Here is a 16,009-nt window from a genome sequence, read left to right on the forward strand (position 1 = left end):
GGCTGTTTGCTGTGGATCAGAAGCAGCACAGAGGCTCAGATGTCTGTGAGGCTCTTCCCAGCAGCGGGTGTGATGAAAGAGGGAAGTGGTGGTTTTGACAGTAACCTTGGTGTACCAGGAGCGGTTATACCACCAGGAAGCCAGGAGAGAAGTAGCATGTTGTGGTTCTGTCCTGGTAAGGGCATGTGATGCAGGAGCTTTGTGTGCAGCTGCCTGTAAAGTGGTGTTCCTTCAGTAGAGTCGTGCTTTTCCATATCAGTGCAAGTCTTGCTCCTCTGGAAAATCCCTGTAATGGAGAATGTTTGTTTGCAATTTATAAAATTAATGTCAATGGGATAAATTCCAAGTCAACCCAGAGATTTTGAATAGGCCGTTAAGTGAGCCTGACCCGTGGGAGCGGGGAGAAGCGAGGTGAGAGGAGGGCATCTGCTTCTGTAAAAGAGAACGCTGAGGTTTCGCCTGAAGGCGAGGTTCAGCCATTTTGTGGATGTGGATGAGAAGAGGGGGAGCTGTTGGATCTGGCGGGAAGGTCTCGCTCTGGGTTTCCAGGCTGTGCTTCCTCGGCCTCGCAGTGCCACCTGCTGGCATCTGCCTGGCCGCACAATCTCTGCCGTCTGTGGTTTTGGATCGAGCTGGTGGAGAGCCAGGCTTCAGCGCTGAGGTAGCTTTAAAAACGCGAATAAAATACTGATTTCTGATCCGAATTGGATAGCCAGCTTCTCGACTGATTTGAGGGATGGAGGAGAATGAGGTTACAGACTCAAGCAAGCACGAAACCAAAGGAACCTGCTTTGTTTCTCCTCACAGTGGGACATCCAACAGTTTTGTAGGAAAGTCCAACCACCATTGCCATGGGTCGGTGTTTCCTATCAAACCTGCCCAGAGCCCTTCCTGGAGCGGTCCGTGCCGCCGCAGCCTGCTTAGCCCAAAGAAAACTCCGCGGCGGTTCATCAGCACTGCAGAAGAGGTAAAAGCAGAGGTTGGGAGGCCCCTTAGTGGGTGGCTCTGTCTGAGCTGGTCGGCTCCGAGCATCGCAGAGTGCTTGAGGCAGGTCTGCCCTGTGCTGGATTCACTCCTCCTGTCTGTCAGCAATAGGATTTTGACTTCCATGTGCATCTGCTTGTGCTTGCTCAGTGTGCATGGTGTCTACGTTTAAATCATGATATCTAGAGTACTCTGGTTGTTTCTCTGCAGACTGTTCGAGAGGAAGAGCGAGAAATCTACAGGCAGTTGCTTCAGATGGTCACAGGAAAGCAGTTTTCCACGTCCAAGCCCTCCTCGCTATTCCCCTTCCATCTGTGAGTTATGTAAAATGCTCTTTTCCAGCACAGGGTACCTATTTTCTGTACATGTATTCTCTGGGAACTAACTTTCTACTGTTCCCAGGTCCAGGTGCTCAAATTCCAGCAAAACTATAGTGAAAGAAACTCCCAGCAAGAACTCAAAGCTGTTTGAAGCTCACAGCATTGCACCAGCCAGTTCAGCAACCAGCGTTCTGGGAGCGCAGGAGCAGCCATCGCACAAACCACCGCTCTACTCCGCGCCCAGCTATCCCTCCAGTATCTTTGAGTCCCATAACTCCACAGCCCAGCATCAGCAAGAAAACCTACCAGCATCCAGCACTCAGTCCGAAGGTAAAAAACCGACAGCAAATAAGCAATCAAATGTATGTGGCAAAACCACTTGTTCCCTGCTCCCTCTCTGTACTTGGACTTCAGCAGCAGTTTGGGAACTCAGTAGTAATTGTGAGAATAACAACATTCCTTAATTTTATTCTCTTTAGGCTCAGACTCGGTCATTTTGCTCAAAGTAAAGGATTCCAGAACCCCAGCTCCAAGGTAAGAGGCTGTAAATTGCATCTAGAGCAAGCAAGGGCAGGGGGAAGTTCACGCTATCTTTTCTGGTTTCCTTGAGAGGTGAGATTGCAGATAAAAAGTGACTGTGACTTTGTGAATGCTTCACAAAGAGAGCAGTTTGCCATAGATACCGGCACTGGAGCGTGATGCATCAACTTCTTTCTTGAGACTTGGATGCAAGTCACTGTCAGATCTGTCTGTAGCTCTTATCACTGTTAGAATAAAGATGTCCTCAGATATTACTCACAAATCACTTTTCAGACCTTTACTTTCCATGCAAAGGAGAACGCTTACGCATGTCCTTCTCCTCTTTCTAGCCTCCCATTCTTCCAGGCAGAACTGTGGATCAAGGAATTGTAAGTAGATGTTTTCTGCTTTGTTTTCCTGTCATGAGTGCTCGTGCATTTCTAAATACTGTTTTGTTCAAACTGTGCTTTTCAGGACTAGTGTCTACGACTCCCGCGCTCGGGAGAGGTGGCGGCAGATTGAGGAGCAGAAAGCACTGGCCTTACAGCTGCAGAGCCAGGTGAGAGAACAGTTACTGAACAAGCAGTCTGGATCAGAACCACAGAGCAGGGAGCAGATTGGAAAGAGCAGAATGGCAAAAATCCACTCTCTCACATCCAGTGTCTTTGTGACTTCTCCTTGCCGTGGCAGGGCGCTCAGCAGCATTGCAGCCAGGCAGTGCTGCCCCTTTCCGCATCTCCTGGAACAGCTGGCTCCATGTGGCTTCCTCAGAAGCCCTGCAGAGGTGGCTCCTTTGCCGCTGTGTAATCTGAAGGTCTCTCCTTCAGCGGTTGCAGGAACAGGAACACTCGGTGCAGGATCTGGTGGATTTGAACCTTCGCGTACCGCTCGAGAAGGAAATCCCGGTCACAGTGGTCCCGGAAAAGAAGGAGGGCGCGAAGTCAGCTGATGGCGAAGAGGAGTTCCCTGAAATCACAGAGGTAAACCTCCTTGTCTGGTGACAGAAGCAGACATTTGCATGCACGCTACTTCTAAATACGAGCATCATTTCCTGAGATGGGTGCACAGGTAGCTGTGGCCTTTTGTCATGTGTGCTATATAGCAGGTTTATCCTTCCAGGAGCAAGGAACAATTTTTTGTTTGAATGTTGCCTTTGTCACGGGTGCAGTAGGAGCTCTCCCTTCCAGCGCTGTTTGTGTTCTCCCTGTAGGAAATGGAAAAGGAAATAAAGAACGTATTCCGAGGTGGGAATCAGGACGAGGTCCTCAGCGAAGCTTTTCGGTTAACGATCACTCGGAAAGACATTCAGACCCTGAACAATCTGAACTGGCTCAACGACGAGGTGAGCAGTCTGACTTGTGCCATTAGGACTTTGTTCTTTGGCAACTTGAAGCAGGTTAAAGTGAACAGATGCCTGCCATCTCCTTGCTGAGGGAAGTCAGAGTAGGACACGTGCGCTGTGCTTCGTGCTCTGGATTGGTTGATCTGAGGAGAAATCCCTGCACAGAACAGACACTTGGAAAAAATAGTAGTACTGGGATGGGAAGAACTGACAGTGGACATGATCAGGGCAGAACATGTAAAACTTAATCTTGGGGGACTGTGTGCTTAAATATTTCTGGATTTTTTTTGTAAAGTTTCAAAGCGTTTGAGCTACTGTGAATCCCAGTAGAGGCAGGTCTATGGAGTGACAGTAGAGGTAAAAATAATTTCTTTCTTTTTTTTCCCCCCAGATAATTAATTTCTATATGAATTTGCTGATGGAGCGGAGCAAAGAAAAGGGTTTGCCAGCAGTTCATGCATTCAATACTTTCTTCTTCACCAAATTAAAAACAGCGGGGTACCAAGCTGTGAAAAGATGGACTAAAAAAGTGGATATCTTCTCAGTGGATCTCCTCTTGGTGCCTATTCATCTGGGAGTGCACTGGTGCCTAGCAGTGAGTGCTTTTGTTATGGCTGGAGCAGACCATCCTATAAGCTCACCTGTGACTGAATCACAACATTTCATGGCTCTGGAGAGAGGTGTTTGTGTGTGGGGAGGGGGAAAATGCGTGTTCATGGCTAAAAGCAAAACGTGGAGTGAAAAGGGAGCTGTGGGTTTGCTGTCTTTCTTGCCTTTTGAATAGTCTTCAAAAAAAAAATAGCTGTGAAGTTCATGTCAGGTTATAGCCTGTTCTCTGGAGAAGGATCTCCTTTCCCCGTTCCCACAAGCTTGCCTTTAGAGACACTGCTGTGGGATCGTTTCAGAGAGATGCAGACAAACGATAGCGTGCAGCTCCCTGCTCCTCCTGCCCTGCTGCGGCACGTCCCTTCTCCCAGCACCTGGGCAGTGACGGATCACACGTGGCCTCTCAGATTCCTCCTGCTTCACCCCTTCGATCCTCAGAGCGCTGTTCACTGCCCTGCAGGATGGGCACACGTGGGTGGGCAGGTGTGAAAGTGGAGTGTGGGGGGGCTCGCTCAGCACACAGACGTCAGGTGGAGCAGAGCCCTCTGTAAGCAGATCTGTCCGTCTGTTTCTGGAACAATACGGGTAACAGTGCTCTTGTGTTCGACTGGGCTGCTCTGAGGAGAGCCTGATGGAGAGATTGGAGTGCTTAAATAACATGGCAGCACGGGGAGGTTTTGGGGCGGGCTGTGGTGTGCCACGAAGTTACAAATCTGTCGCTACTCTGAAGTGATTTAAACTTCCTTTTAGCAAAGACTTTGGCTCACAAAGCATGTGTCCTTGCATAGGGGTGAGCTCCTTGTCTTCTGCATTGCTAATTCTGTAACAAATCACTTTGTGTAGGTTGTCGACTTCAGGAAAAAGACCATCACCTACTATGACTCCATGGGCGGAATAAACAGCGAAGCCTGCAGGATACTGTTGTGAGTAGCACTTGAGTTGTACCTGTTAAAGTTCAGGTGGCTCCTTGGCTTGTTCTGGTTGTGAAGCAGCAACTCTTGCGTGGGAGCAGTCCCTGTCTGGGCCCTGAGAGGGGGAGTCAGGAGCATTCTGGTTTTCATGTTTTGTTTCACCACACACTGCTGATGCAGTCCCCATTATGGATTTGGTCTGCGAGAGATTCCTGTACGGATTCTCTGCCTTCTCTTTGCAGGAAATCCCTCGGTGAGGCTGCTGTTCCCTGCGTAGGTATAAACAGGTTTCAGACCCGTTCTGTTAAGGGCATTGAGCGTTGCCAGTCTTCCCTGGCATCATCTTTAGGCGGAAACCAACTTCTCAGACCCTGAGGATCACGGGTCCTGCAGCTGCTGGAAGAAATGGCATCTCCTGGCTGCTCCACAGTTGGAGACTTTTCCTTCCTGTGGCAAAGAACAGCTCAGTAATTTGGCCTTTTGTTTCAAGGAGTTCCTGGACAGCGTGGCGGTGCCTGTAGAGCGCGGGAGGGTCTTGAATCAGGACGTGGATGAAGGTTTGTGCAGATCTGAGCTCCGCCAGGACATCCTGTGCTCCAAATGGGGCTGGATGGAAGCTGCTCTTCTTGAGTTCAGACCCTAGAGGTCTTGATTTCACCCTCCCAAGCAGCGCTGCGGGAGGGAGTGAGGCTGGCTCCTGGCTCTGCTGACCTCTTGTAAAAGAGAGGTGCTTGCCTGGCTAATCCAGAATTGGCCAGCTTGCAGCTGGGTTTTCCCATTTTTGGAAGGAAGCTTCTCCTCCCAGGGGAGGAAAAATGCCTTTTCCCTACGGTACCTTGTCACGCAGGGCCGTCAGGCTGATGCAAATCAGATTCCAAAGTGACTTAATGAAACACAGTTGCTGGCCCCTCTGTTTTTGCAGTGTTGACCCCGGGTCGTCCTTCGGTTCTGTTTCTCATCTCAGCTTTGCTCTGATGCTGATTGGGAATCTGATCCCGAGTCGTGGCGTCTTCTGGCGTGAGGTTGAGCGTGTCAGCAGAGGTGTCACTCATTCAGTCAAGGAATGTTAATGATGATAAAGGCAGACAGGAGACAAATGCCATTTAATCATTTCCAATCCATTTAGTGCCTTTTCCAGTTCAGGTGTTCTGCATTCTGCACATACTGGGCTCATTTAAATGACTGTAAAAATAGCTGTTTCCCGTTTTCCACAGTGTTGTGTTGGTTTGAAGGGAGGAAATAGAAAGGAAACGTATGAAATCTTTAGAAATGGCTCAGAGCGGTGTCTCTTAGCTTTGCTGTGTTGCTTGTGGCTCTGTCTTCAAAGTTAGTCCGAGAGCGATGCAAGCAGTGCCGGCCTGCCTTGGGGCAGGGATGGTCTGGGTGGAATTAGCTCCTTTCAGCCCGAATTTCTTTGATTCTGAGGAACAAAGCACGGACATCTGCTGAGGCGAAGCACCTGGGAGGTGAGAGGGGGACGCAGGAGTCCCAGCTGCAGTTCATTTAGGGGTCTGGGGTGAGGAAGCAGGTCTCCAGGCTGGTTGTACTGAGCGCCGGAGGATACAAGGTGTATGGTCCCGTGCAGGATGAGCGGTAGAGACCCAGGATTTCAGGTCACTGTTGCCCTGGACGTAATTGTTTTCCCTCTGTTTCCTTTTAGGAGGCTTTTATTGGTTGAATGCAGTGGGAGGATCACTCCGGGAAGAAGGGACGGAGGTCCTATTCATGGTTAGTGACCCTTTCATGCTTTCAATCTTTAGAGCTTCCTAAAGGTGGTGAGTGTCTCACAATTAGCTAGATCTTACAGAGGAGGGAAGGCAATGCAGTGCAGTGCCCGCTGGCCGGGCTGGGTGCTGTAGGGACCGCAGATGTTTGCGGTCTGGTAGCTGGGCCTTGCTGCCGTGCTTGGTTTGGCATCTGGGCTTTCACACAGCTTGGATGTGAGTCCTGGAGAGGGTTTCTCGAAAGCTGCCCCTGCTTTGTCAGGGCTCTTCCTTGGGAAACGCAGCGCCTGGCTCTGCTGGGAAGTTGTGTGCTGGAGCAGATGTAAACCTGCCTCTTACTGTTAGTGACTTGATCCTGGTGTAGTGGTGCTGGAGGAAGGCGTAAGGGATCGAGCGCACAGAGCTAGTCATGCCTGCGAAATCTTCTTATCTCCCGCTAGCAGCAGCACTTGGTGCTCACCTTGCATGCCATTTACTTCAGGGCTTTTAGACGTTTGCAGTACGTTGTTGATTTCAGTAATTCCTTGAGACACCTGCTCGGGATTTTGTGTGCGAGCTGCAGAGGGCAAAAATCAATTTTCAGGTTTAGGAAAATGAGATTAAAAGCCTGCAGTGTTTGATGGGGGATGTCAGGCGTATTGGTTTCTGATTTGGCAAGTTAATTATGTTTAAAAACCCGTGTCAGACTTCTCTCCTCGAGGTGTTCACCTGGCTCAGTTAAGTCCTGCCTCCCGGAGCAGTCTCGCAGGTTGAAGTTGAGGCGTTTTCCTTCAGTTACCTCCTTAGGAAGTTGTTGAAGCTGTCAGCGGTGCAGGATCAGCGCCGTGTGTCCTGCGCCGTGTCCGTGATGCGCACCGTGCCTGCCGGGTTGCTGCAGGCTGCTTCTGGGAAGCAGCAGAGGTGATGGTCGCCGTTAACTGCGAGCTGTGCTTGGCGAGTTGTTGCCTTGCTCTTCAAGAAAACAGCTCAGAATTTCCTGCTGCCGCCTGTGTGTGTGTTGGCATCAGAGCTGTGGATTGCGAGAGCTGCAGATAAAGCAGAAAGGGATGCGAGAAACCACCTGACTGCGAAGGCCAGGCTGTGCTTAAATTTCACAGCTTTCCCTCCTCCGTGCCAGACGGAGTCTCGCGCTCAGATCCGCCCCTGCCCTGCGTGCAGCACTGATCCACGCTGAGCATCACGTGGTGCTCATCCTGGATCCCCGTGGGATGCAGCCCTTCCCTGGGCTGTGCGGGTCGCTCCCCGCTTCCCACCTGCAGAGCAGAGTGTGCTGTGCTGTGCTGCTCCTCGCTTTATTCAAGGATTCAAGTGGGTTCTGGTGGCAGGCAGTAATTGCCAGGATTTTTGTTCTTTGCGGTTGAAGTGAGGCTGTTAATTAATATTTGCGCCGTGTTTGTGTTGTGGCTGCAGATACTCGGCTCACCCTTACTTTGAACCTGCTGTGAGGAGCTTCCTTTCCATCCACGAGGGTGTTTTTGGGTGTGAGATATGGAGACTTTTAATGTTTGATGAAAGTTTTTGTGTTCTGGGATTTACCCCCTGCTGATGTTGTCTTGTCCAAACTGCAGCAGTCAAAGCAGCCCAGCAGAGCTTCCCAAGAGCAATTACAGCAGCTGCTGGCAGCCAGCAGCCCCTGTGCTGGGAAACTGGGCTCTGAGTGTGCGTCCAGCTAATGAGGGCTGATAGAAAACGCTTGTCTGGACCTGGTCTGGTCTCGGGGGATTGCCAGAAGGGAGGCTTCTCTCCTTGACATTTTTACACCCAGCAAAACCGATTTCTGGCTGTTTTGTACAGACATGATAGCGAGAAAGGGGCTCTCTCCATGCTGCGTGGTTCTGCTGCCCTTTCTAGTGCTTCCTTCAGTGGCTCTGGTGTGCCTGGGAACAGCAGCCTGCAGAGGGATGGCGGTGCTGAGCGGGTGGCAGCTCTGACCCTCGAGAATGTGACTTTCCCAGCTTTGGAAGGGGCCTGTCCCAGGGCACTTCAGGCCTTCAGAGGTCTGCCCTGTCTGTGGGAGCTTTTCCTCTAACTTGCCTAAAGCTTTCTTTGAACCATGTGCATGTTCTTTTCCCTTTTGTTTGGAGTTGTGGTGGAAGATATCCCCCAGCTGGCACCAACGTGCCAAGCTGACCCCTACGTCTCTTGGGCTTTTCTGTGGGTTGCGTCCCCCCATTCTCCCATCTCGTTTCGGAGCTCACTCGTGGTGAGGTGCTTTATAGCCGAGACTTTGGGGATCACGTTTCCAAAGGATGGCACGTCTCTCCTCGCTGGTGACTGAAGCCACGTCCATGCCAGGTGCTCTCTTGACCCCGGTGCTCAAGCCAGCAGCATCGAATCCTCTGCTCCTTAAAAGCTTTCTGATCACAGTTGTAACAGCGAGAAGACTCCTCAAATTGTTCTGAGAAGATGCTAAATGAGAAAGAGGTGGTTTTTGTAGATCATCTCAGTCCTTAACCAAGGTGAAATGAGGGCATCTGCAAACCTGAAAGTCGCATAATGACAATGGCAGCCAACAGAGAGGGGCTCCTTTAGGCCCCGAAGAGCATCTTGGGCCCATCACCATTGTCTCCTTGGGCACCCTCGAGACAACCTTCGTGTCAGTGCCCTTCTTGAGCTCCCCTTTCCATCCGTCCCAGTAAAGGAAATGGCACAAGGTGTTCATGTCTACGTAGGAAGGAGCAGAGCGGTCATCTGAGTGCGTGCGCGGGGGCTGGCTCAGAGCTGGCTGTGGGGAGGGGGGTGGCTTTTCCCGTGGCTGCAGCCCCTCTTCCTCCATCCTTGGACCTCATTTGAGAAAATCGGGGCCGCTGGGCTCATCTCATTTCTCTCGGTTCGTGGTTTGTCTCTTCTTGAAAGCGCTCTCGATTTGTCCCACCATAGTGAGGAAAACCTCAGATCAGTGTTGGAAGGGAAACCAGGAAGAAGAGCTCTGGAAGAACATCTGCCAGCGTGTCCGACCTGCCGCCAGCCTGCAGCGCGGCTTCGTGCCGTGGTTTGGGTGCTTCACACACAGGGCGATTGTTGCAGAGCTGCTGGGCCGCTGCTATGGTTCTGACACATCTGCTGCCATCTCCGTTTCTGCTAAGTGAGATCCTGACAGGACGGGAGGCAGCGATTCACAGGACGTGTCGGAAGCTGTCTCAGACGTCTCCTCGAGGACAACGCTCCATTTGCAGAGTGCTGAGGCAGCCCAGTGGCTGCTGAGCTTTGCTCTGCTCTGAGTCACTCTCCAATGAATTAGATTTGTGCTCCATGGTTTATTTGTGGTTTTGACTCTCTGCTTGGCAGGTACTTGTTTTGGATGAGTTCTTGGGTTCTGCTTGGTCCTTCTTTGGACTGCCTCAAAGCCGGGGTCTACAGTGCCCTTTTTAAAATGGCCAATACCGAGAAGAAAATATTGGACTTCCATTTTGCATTAATTCTGCAAACATGGCAGAGGACACTTTAGGTAAACTGACATATAGTGTACTGGCTAGTTCTCCCCGTTCCTCTCAGTAAGCTGCTTTTTCATTCTGTCATTCCTACAGGCAGTACTTAAAACAGGAAAGCCTTGACAAGAAAAGGAAAGAATTCGACGCCAACGGGTGGTCGTTGCTGAGTAAGAAGAGCCAGGTGGGTTTGTGCAGTCCAGGTGTGCAGATGGGGTCTGGCTTGGTCCTTGCTTTTGACCTTGGCCCGGGCGCAGCTCTGCTGGCCACTTTTCCTGGCGGACGTGTGCGTGCGGTAACTGTAGGGGGTGAGCAAATCACAGGACTTCGGTGGCAGGCTGCTCTGCTGCAGTTTCCCATCCAGCCCTGCGGGGAGGCCGGGGGGAGCCCCAGTGCTCCCTCCATTCCTGCTGCACGGGGCTCGCCCACCCTCTTGTCCTCAGCTCCCCTTGGCTGTGCCGGCGTGCACCCACGCACCCCCCTGCTCTTCGTTAGGGGTTGTTTGATAGAGGCCCTTTGCTGGGAGCTCTTGGTTCTCCCAGCTGACGCAGGGGTCTGGCTCAGGGGCGCGGTGCTCAGCTCTGTGCCCTCTGTTATTCCAGGAGATCCCGCAGCAGATGAACGGCAGCGACTGCGGGATGTTCGCCTGCAAATACGCCGACTGCATTACCAAAGACAAACCCATCAACTTCACCCAGGTAATCCCCAGCCTGACGTGTGCCGTGTGCTCAGGGTTCGTGACGTTGTTTGCACACGTTCTGATGCTTCCAGATGCCTTCTGCTCCCTGCTGCGTTGGTTTAAAGCCCCCACGTGGGGATCACATTGCTGTTCCTCGGAGCAGAGCTGACACGGGGCACGGGGGCAGTTCTTCCTGCCACGCCAAATTCCTCAAGAGTCATCCTCACGTCTTGTGTTAACGTGCAGGCACGTCACCCGTGTGGTTTGGTGATGGCTCGTCAGCCCATAATGGGTCCCAGTCATAGCTGTAATGAAAGCAGGGCATTGTAGCCCGAATCCAAAGGAATTTGGGATTACCTGATGGCAGCCCCCGTGGAGTGGCCCATGCACGAGTATTTGTTGCTTAGCGAATGTCATCGAAGCCACGTTATTTCTAAATCCCATCTTCTCGTTCCCTGCTTTGTTTTCGATAACCTGAAAGTCGCCCCCCCCCTTCCTCCAAGAGAGGCTTCCCCTACAAAAGCTGCACCGGGAGAGCGGCCGCGAGACGCCGAGGACACACTGACGTCTGTTTTCTTTGTCTCTTGTCTCTTCCCCCCCCCCCCACCCAAAGCAACACATGCCCTATTTCCGAAAGCGAATGGCCTGGGAGATCCTGCACCGCAAGCTGCTCTGATGCCGCCGTGCCCAGCGCCGCTTCCTCGTGCGATCGTCTCAGAAGTGCCCAGCTGTGCCCTGCTCGGCGCCTGGACCTGCCCAGGGCTTCAAAGAAACAGCAGATGAACTCTGTATGTTATTTTTGATAAAAAAAAAAAAAACACCATTCACGGACCAATGCGCAATAGAGATGTTCAGAAGCACACTTGCCTTTTTTTTTTTTTTTCCTTTTTTTTTTTTTTTTTTTTTTTTTTTTTTTGTATTTGAAGACCTATTTTTACAAGCGTTTTCAGGTGCTGAGATTCGAGGGGGGCAGCTTTGGCCATGGGAGGAACTTTATTTTTCTGCTTTTTCAGCCCTTTTTGCGGCCATCTTGGTGCCGATGGCGTCACTCCGGGGGTGCGTGTTTGTGGGGGGGGGGGGATTTCAGGGAAGGAGAAAGCACTTAACGTGGGTCTGGGTGCTCGGTGCTCTCAGCTCTGCTCCCTTCGAAGTGATGTGGGCAGAAGTGTATTTGGGGCGGATGCGGGGAGAGCTTGCCCTTAAAATGCAGCGTAGAACGAGCAGCTGGGATCTTCATCAGTTGAAGCAGGAGGGGGTTCAGCCCCTTTTTGCCTACGGAAGTGGCTCTGCTCTGGAGCCTTTCTGCTGCATCTTCTCCCCCCGTGTCCCCCCCCGCGTTTCGTGGGGCAGCTCTGGGGCTGCCCTGGAGGGCTCTGCAGGAGCTGGGGGGGCTGCAGGCATGGCTTCATTTTTGTGCAGAGCCCCTTCCCCGCCCGCAGACCCCATCTCCCCGTTGTTGAGCTCCGACTGTTTACAGAAACTTCAGGTACACGTTGGACGGGCGCCGAGCAGAGCCAGCGCGGCCACGTTGCTCCGTGCAGCGCCCGAGCGTTTTTCAGAGCAACAAAGAACAAAGTCTGCGTGCGTGCGCTTCTCCTCCGCGCGGGGGCTGGGGCTTCGCCACCTTTGTCCTTGCGCGGCGGCCCCGGCCGCGCGGGATGAGTCGCTGCCCTCGCTGTGATATTTTGCACATGTTTCACCCGGGGGCTGGGGGTGGCGGGGAGGGGGGGGTGGATGCTGACACAAGGTCAGAGGTTGCAGCGTCCGCTCGAGCGGTGCTTCCAACGGGACCCGGGGCCTCCGGCGCCCGCCTCCGCCATGGGAGAGGGGGAACATTCATCAGCACCCAAAGCAGCAGCCGGGATCGGGGCCCTCGAGGCTGCCGGGCGTTTTACCCCGAGCTGCTGGGGCTGGGCCGGGGCCGTGCTGCTGCTTTCCCCTGGTTTAATTTATTCTCAAGTGCGATGTGGGAGGAAGCGGCCGTGCGCGCCAGGCTTCCCCAGCAGCTGACCCTGGTTCTGTTCTCTCGTGTCCGTAACCTTTGTAAGCCTACGGAAAGAATGGAATAACGTCCACTTTTGTATTTTTGTCTCCGGGTGGAGGGGGGGGGAGGGTGACATTTTATACATTTTCTGTACCTGTAAGCAGTAGTTTTGTACAAAACTTGGCCCTTCTTCCCAGGTTGTGTTCTTTGTATGCTGGTTTGGGTCCCCCCCCCCCCTCCTCCCTCTCCCCTCTGTGTGTTTTATACCGAGTTCCATTTATTACCTTTTTCTATCTTTTACCGCAAGTAAAGATCTGAGAGGAGAGAAAAAAAAAAAAAAGCAAGCAAGTGGTTTTATTTTATTTCCTTCGTGTGCGCGTCCGCGGGGCTCCCCTGTGCGCCCACCCTCCCTGTCTGCCCGCTGCAGCACGGGCTGTGGGCGCGAGCCCCTGGGGGGGGGGGGGGGGGGCTGGTTTGCATAATTCCCTTCTAGTTAAAGCAAACCCTCTCAGCAGGCTCGGCCGCTCCGCAGACAGAGGCGGTTCAGTGCTCGGCGGAAACAGCCGCCGCTTTCTCTTCCTTCGTGCTGCGGTGGTGGGAGCTGAAGGGCCTCCCCAGCACACCGGGCTCCGTCAGCTCCGATTTTGGAGGCTCTCAGGCCTCTTCCCTCCCCCCAGAACCGGAGCTGGTGGCCCCAGCTCAACGCCGCCCCTTGTTTTCCTTCCAAAAAAGCCAGGCAGAAAGCGCTCCGTCAAAGGGGGTCTGTGCCCACCCCGTCCCGCTGCCTCGCGCGCGGCTCCTGGGCCTCTGCGGCCTCCAAAAATGCATTCAGCATTGATCCCTGCCCTTCTCCCTGCCTTATTAATAGAATAAATCACGCCGCCCGCCCGGCCCCAGCTGGGGATTTTCAGGTCATATTGACTTTTTCCTCCTTCCTCCATCCTTATTCCTAGACGTGAGCGAGATTTTTTTTTTTTTTTTTTCCTCCTGATCCTTCCAAAGAGCCGCTTATGAGCGTCTGACATTCCTCCCAAACACACGTGGCTTCTGCAAACACCCCCGGCGCTGCCTCCCCCCCCCCCCCCCCCGACCCTCAATGCTCCATTCATCGCCGCTCTCAGAGCTGTGCCTGGAGGTGGGGACCGGCGCGGGAGCCGGTTGCTGTGGGTTGGCGGGATGCTCCATCATCCTCTTCTGCACAAAACAGCCCCAAAATCGGTGTCTGAAACGCTCCCATCCCTCCCTGCCCACGGCCGTGCACCAGATAGAAGTCTGCACGGGTTATTAAAGGGATCCGTTTCGTTTGGGTTTTCTCACACACGCAGAGGTTCCCTCTTGCACCAGCGTGCCCGGGGAGCCTGCTCCACCTGCTCCTCCCCGGGCTTTGCTCGCGGTTCCCAAGAGGCTGGACTCGCTGGTCCTTGCAGATCCCTTCCAATTCGGGATCCCTGAGGATCTTAGGATTCTGTGTTCCCCACTGCGCCACACTGGCAGGACGTCGCCGTTCCCCGTGTCCAATCCTCGCCTGGATTTGGTGGGATGAGCTTCTTTCCCCTCCCATCATCCCTCTCCTGGGGCGAGGCTGTGCCCTGCAGAGAGCTGTGGTTCCGGGGTCTGCTGCCCCTTGAGCTGTGCGGTGGCACGGGGGTCCCGGCCCCAGAGGACGATTGTGCCCATCCCAGTGTCCAAAGGCCACGCCTGGAGGAGCTCGGGGCTGCGTCCCTGCCTATGGTCGGGGAGGAGGAACGACCTCAAGCCTTTGTGCCCGGTGTGGGTGACATGCACCCTGCACCCGAGGGTCCCTGCCACCGCCCCGAGCCCCACGGGGTCCTCCAGGGCGCACCTCCGCCACCGGGCGACTCGGTGCGTGAGCGGGGTGCTGCAAGGCATCGTGGGGTCACCTCAACACGGCATGGGGCACCTCCATGCATCGTGGGGACAGCTCAGCTCATCATGGGGACACCCCAAAACACCCTGGGGACAGCCTAACACAGCACAGGCACAACTCCACGCACTGTGAGGACACCACAGCGCACCACGGGGACACCAGTGAGTCAGCAGACAACGAGGATGCCATAACATACCATGGGGACACCTGAACACACCGTGGGCCCAGCTCAACCCAACACCCCACCTGTCCCCACCAGTGCTGTGCCCCTGTGGTGCTACCCCCCACTCCCACACACCCCAGTTTCTCTATCGCGGATCTCTCCTTCCCCTCCGCCTCTGTTACCGCCATCAGCTCGGCCGACGGGGATGCAGCATTAATTAAAAAGAAGCCGTCCGGGACAAAAATGCCCTTTGTAGGCTGCAGCGCGCGGCTGCGTGTTGCGATTGGCATCCGTATTGTTGGGTAAACTTTGTCGGGAACATCAGCCTTTCCGGGCTTCTTCCCGGCGCCCCGGCTCGGTCATTAGCCCAGTCCCAGATTTATGGCATGTGTGGACACAGGGGCCCTTGTGCCTGGGGGGGGTTGGGGAGGGGGGCACCCCAAATCGGTCCCCATGGGAGTTGTTGGGGTCTCGTGATAAGGGGGTGAGCCGTTGGGGTTAATTTGAGGTGTTTAGGGTCTCGAGGGGGGGGATCAACCCCCTGCATCCCACTTGTACCCCCCAGCGTTCCCTCAGAGCAGGTGCAAACTCAATCCCTGCATCCCAATCGGACCCAGCGGTGACACCTGGGGGGTCCTATGGGACCAGAACTCCATCACCCCCCGTCACCAACCTCCCTACCGGGTTTTGCAGAAGGAGTTTTGCAGGGGTGGGAGTTGGGGGGGGATGAATGGGGTGGACAGAGGGACGGACACAGGTCACACCATGAGGTCGTGTTGAGGGACCCCAGTTTTGGGGTCCGTGACTCAGTTTCCCCTCTGAATTAATCAAGGGGGGGAGGGGGAGATGACACCTCTAGATGTCACTGTCCCCCCACAAATGCCACCTCAGCCGTGCTTAACACCCCCCTCCCCCCCAAATCAGGCAATTTGGGGTCTTGCTCAATGTGTGGGGGAACCCTAATGGCACCTCCCCCCCCAAAAAAATAACAGCTGGAGGGCTGCACACTCCACAACGCTCCTGATCGTAATTTCTGCTAACGACGTGCCCCCCCCGGCCTCATCCCAACGGGGTCCCCCGCTAATCCCTCATTAGGCCCCGCGACCCCGCAGCGTGGGGCTGGGGCTGCGAAAAAGCAGCCAAAAATCCACCCCCCCCCCAAAAAAAAAAAGAAAGAACCAACAACCCAACACCCCTCCACAGCCCTGAGCCCTTTCTCTGTGCAAACCCCAAGACCCTTGCAAATAAAAAAAAAAGGGGGGGGGGGTGTTTGGAAACACTGCTTTTAGTGTTTTTTTTTTTTAAATTATTATTATTATTATATATATTTTTTTTTTCCTTTTTTTTTTTTTTTTCCAGCATCCTCCGGACACAGAGGGCGGCTTTGTGCGGCTGCAGGACGCCGCGGGGCAGCGCTTCGGGCTGAGCCCTGGCTGCGTTCCACCCTAAATAGGTGGCTTG

General features: G+C 53.7%; 2 protein-coding genes across 7 annotated transcripts in view; both read left to right on the plus strand.

Moving 5' to 3' along the window:
* SENP1 (SUMO1/sentrin specific peptidase 1) overlaps window positions 1-12,822 on the plus strand; it is a 15,482-nt gene extending 2,660 nt beyond the window's left edge. For 3 of the 6 annotated variants that reach the window (XM_021382452.1, XM_021382454.1, XM_021382455.1), the window contains exons 5-17: window positions 808-967; window positions 1,195-1,298; window positions 1,387-1,634; window positions 1,784-1,838; window positions 2,174-2,212; window positions 2,298-2,382; window positions 2,651-2,803; window positions 3,034-3,165; window positions 3,557-3,760; window positions 4,615-4,694; window positions 9,934-10,018; window positions 10,437-10,532; window positions 11,127-12,822. In XM_021382452.1, the coding sequence (XP_021238127.1) occupies window positions 808-967; window positions 1,195-1,298; window positions 1,387-1,634; window positions 1,784-1,838; window positions 2,174-2,212; window positions 2,298-2,382; window positions 2,651-2,803; window positions 3,034-3,165; window positions 3,557-3,760; window positions 4,615-4,694; window positions 9,934-10,018; window positions 10,437-10,532; window positions 11,127-11,189 (1,504 nt within the window). In that variant the 3' untranslated portion in view covers window positions 11,190-12,822. The other 3 variants (XR_002433922.1, XR_002433921.1, XM_021382453.1) reach the window with 3 other exon arrangements.
* The window catches only part of COL2A1 (collagen type II alpha 1 chain), a 28,803-nt gene continuing 25,271 nt past the window's right edge, over window positions 12,478-16,009 (plus strand). Inside the window, exon 1 of the mRNA XM_021382428.1 lies at window positions 12,478-12,556. Within this exon, the coding sequence (XP_021238103.1) occupies window positions 12,478-12,556 (79 nt within the window). The remainder of the gene's footprint in view (window positions 12,557-16,009) is intronic.

This window comes from Numida meleagris, unplaced genomic scaffold (genome assembly GCF_002078875.1).
Source record: "Numida meleagris isolate 19003 breed g44 Domestic line unplaced genomic scaffold, NumMel1.0 unplaced_Scaffold244, whole genome shotgun sequence".
Classification (NCBI taxonomy): Eukaryota; Metazoa; Chordata; class Aves; order Galliformes; family Numididae; genus Numida; species Numida meleagris.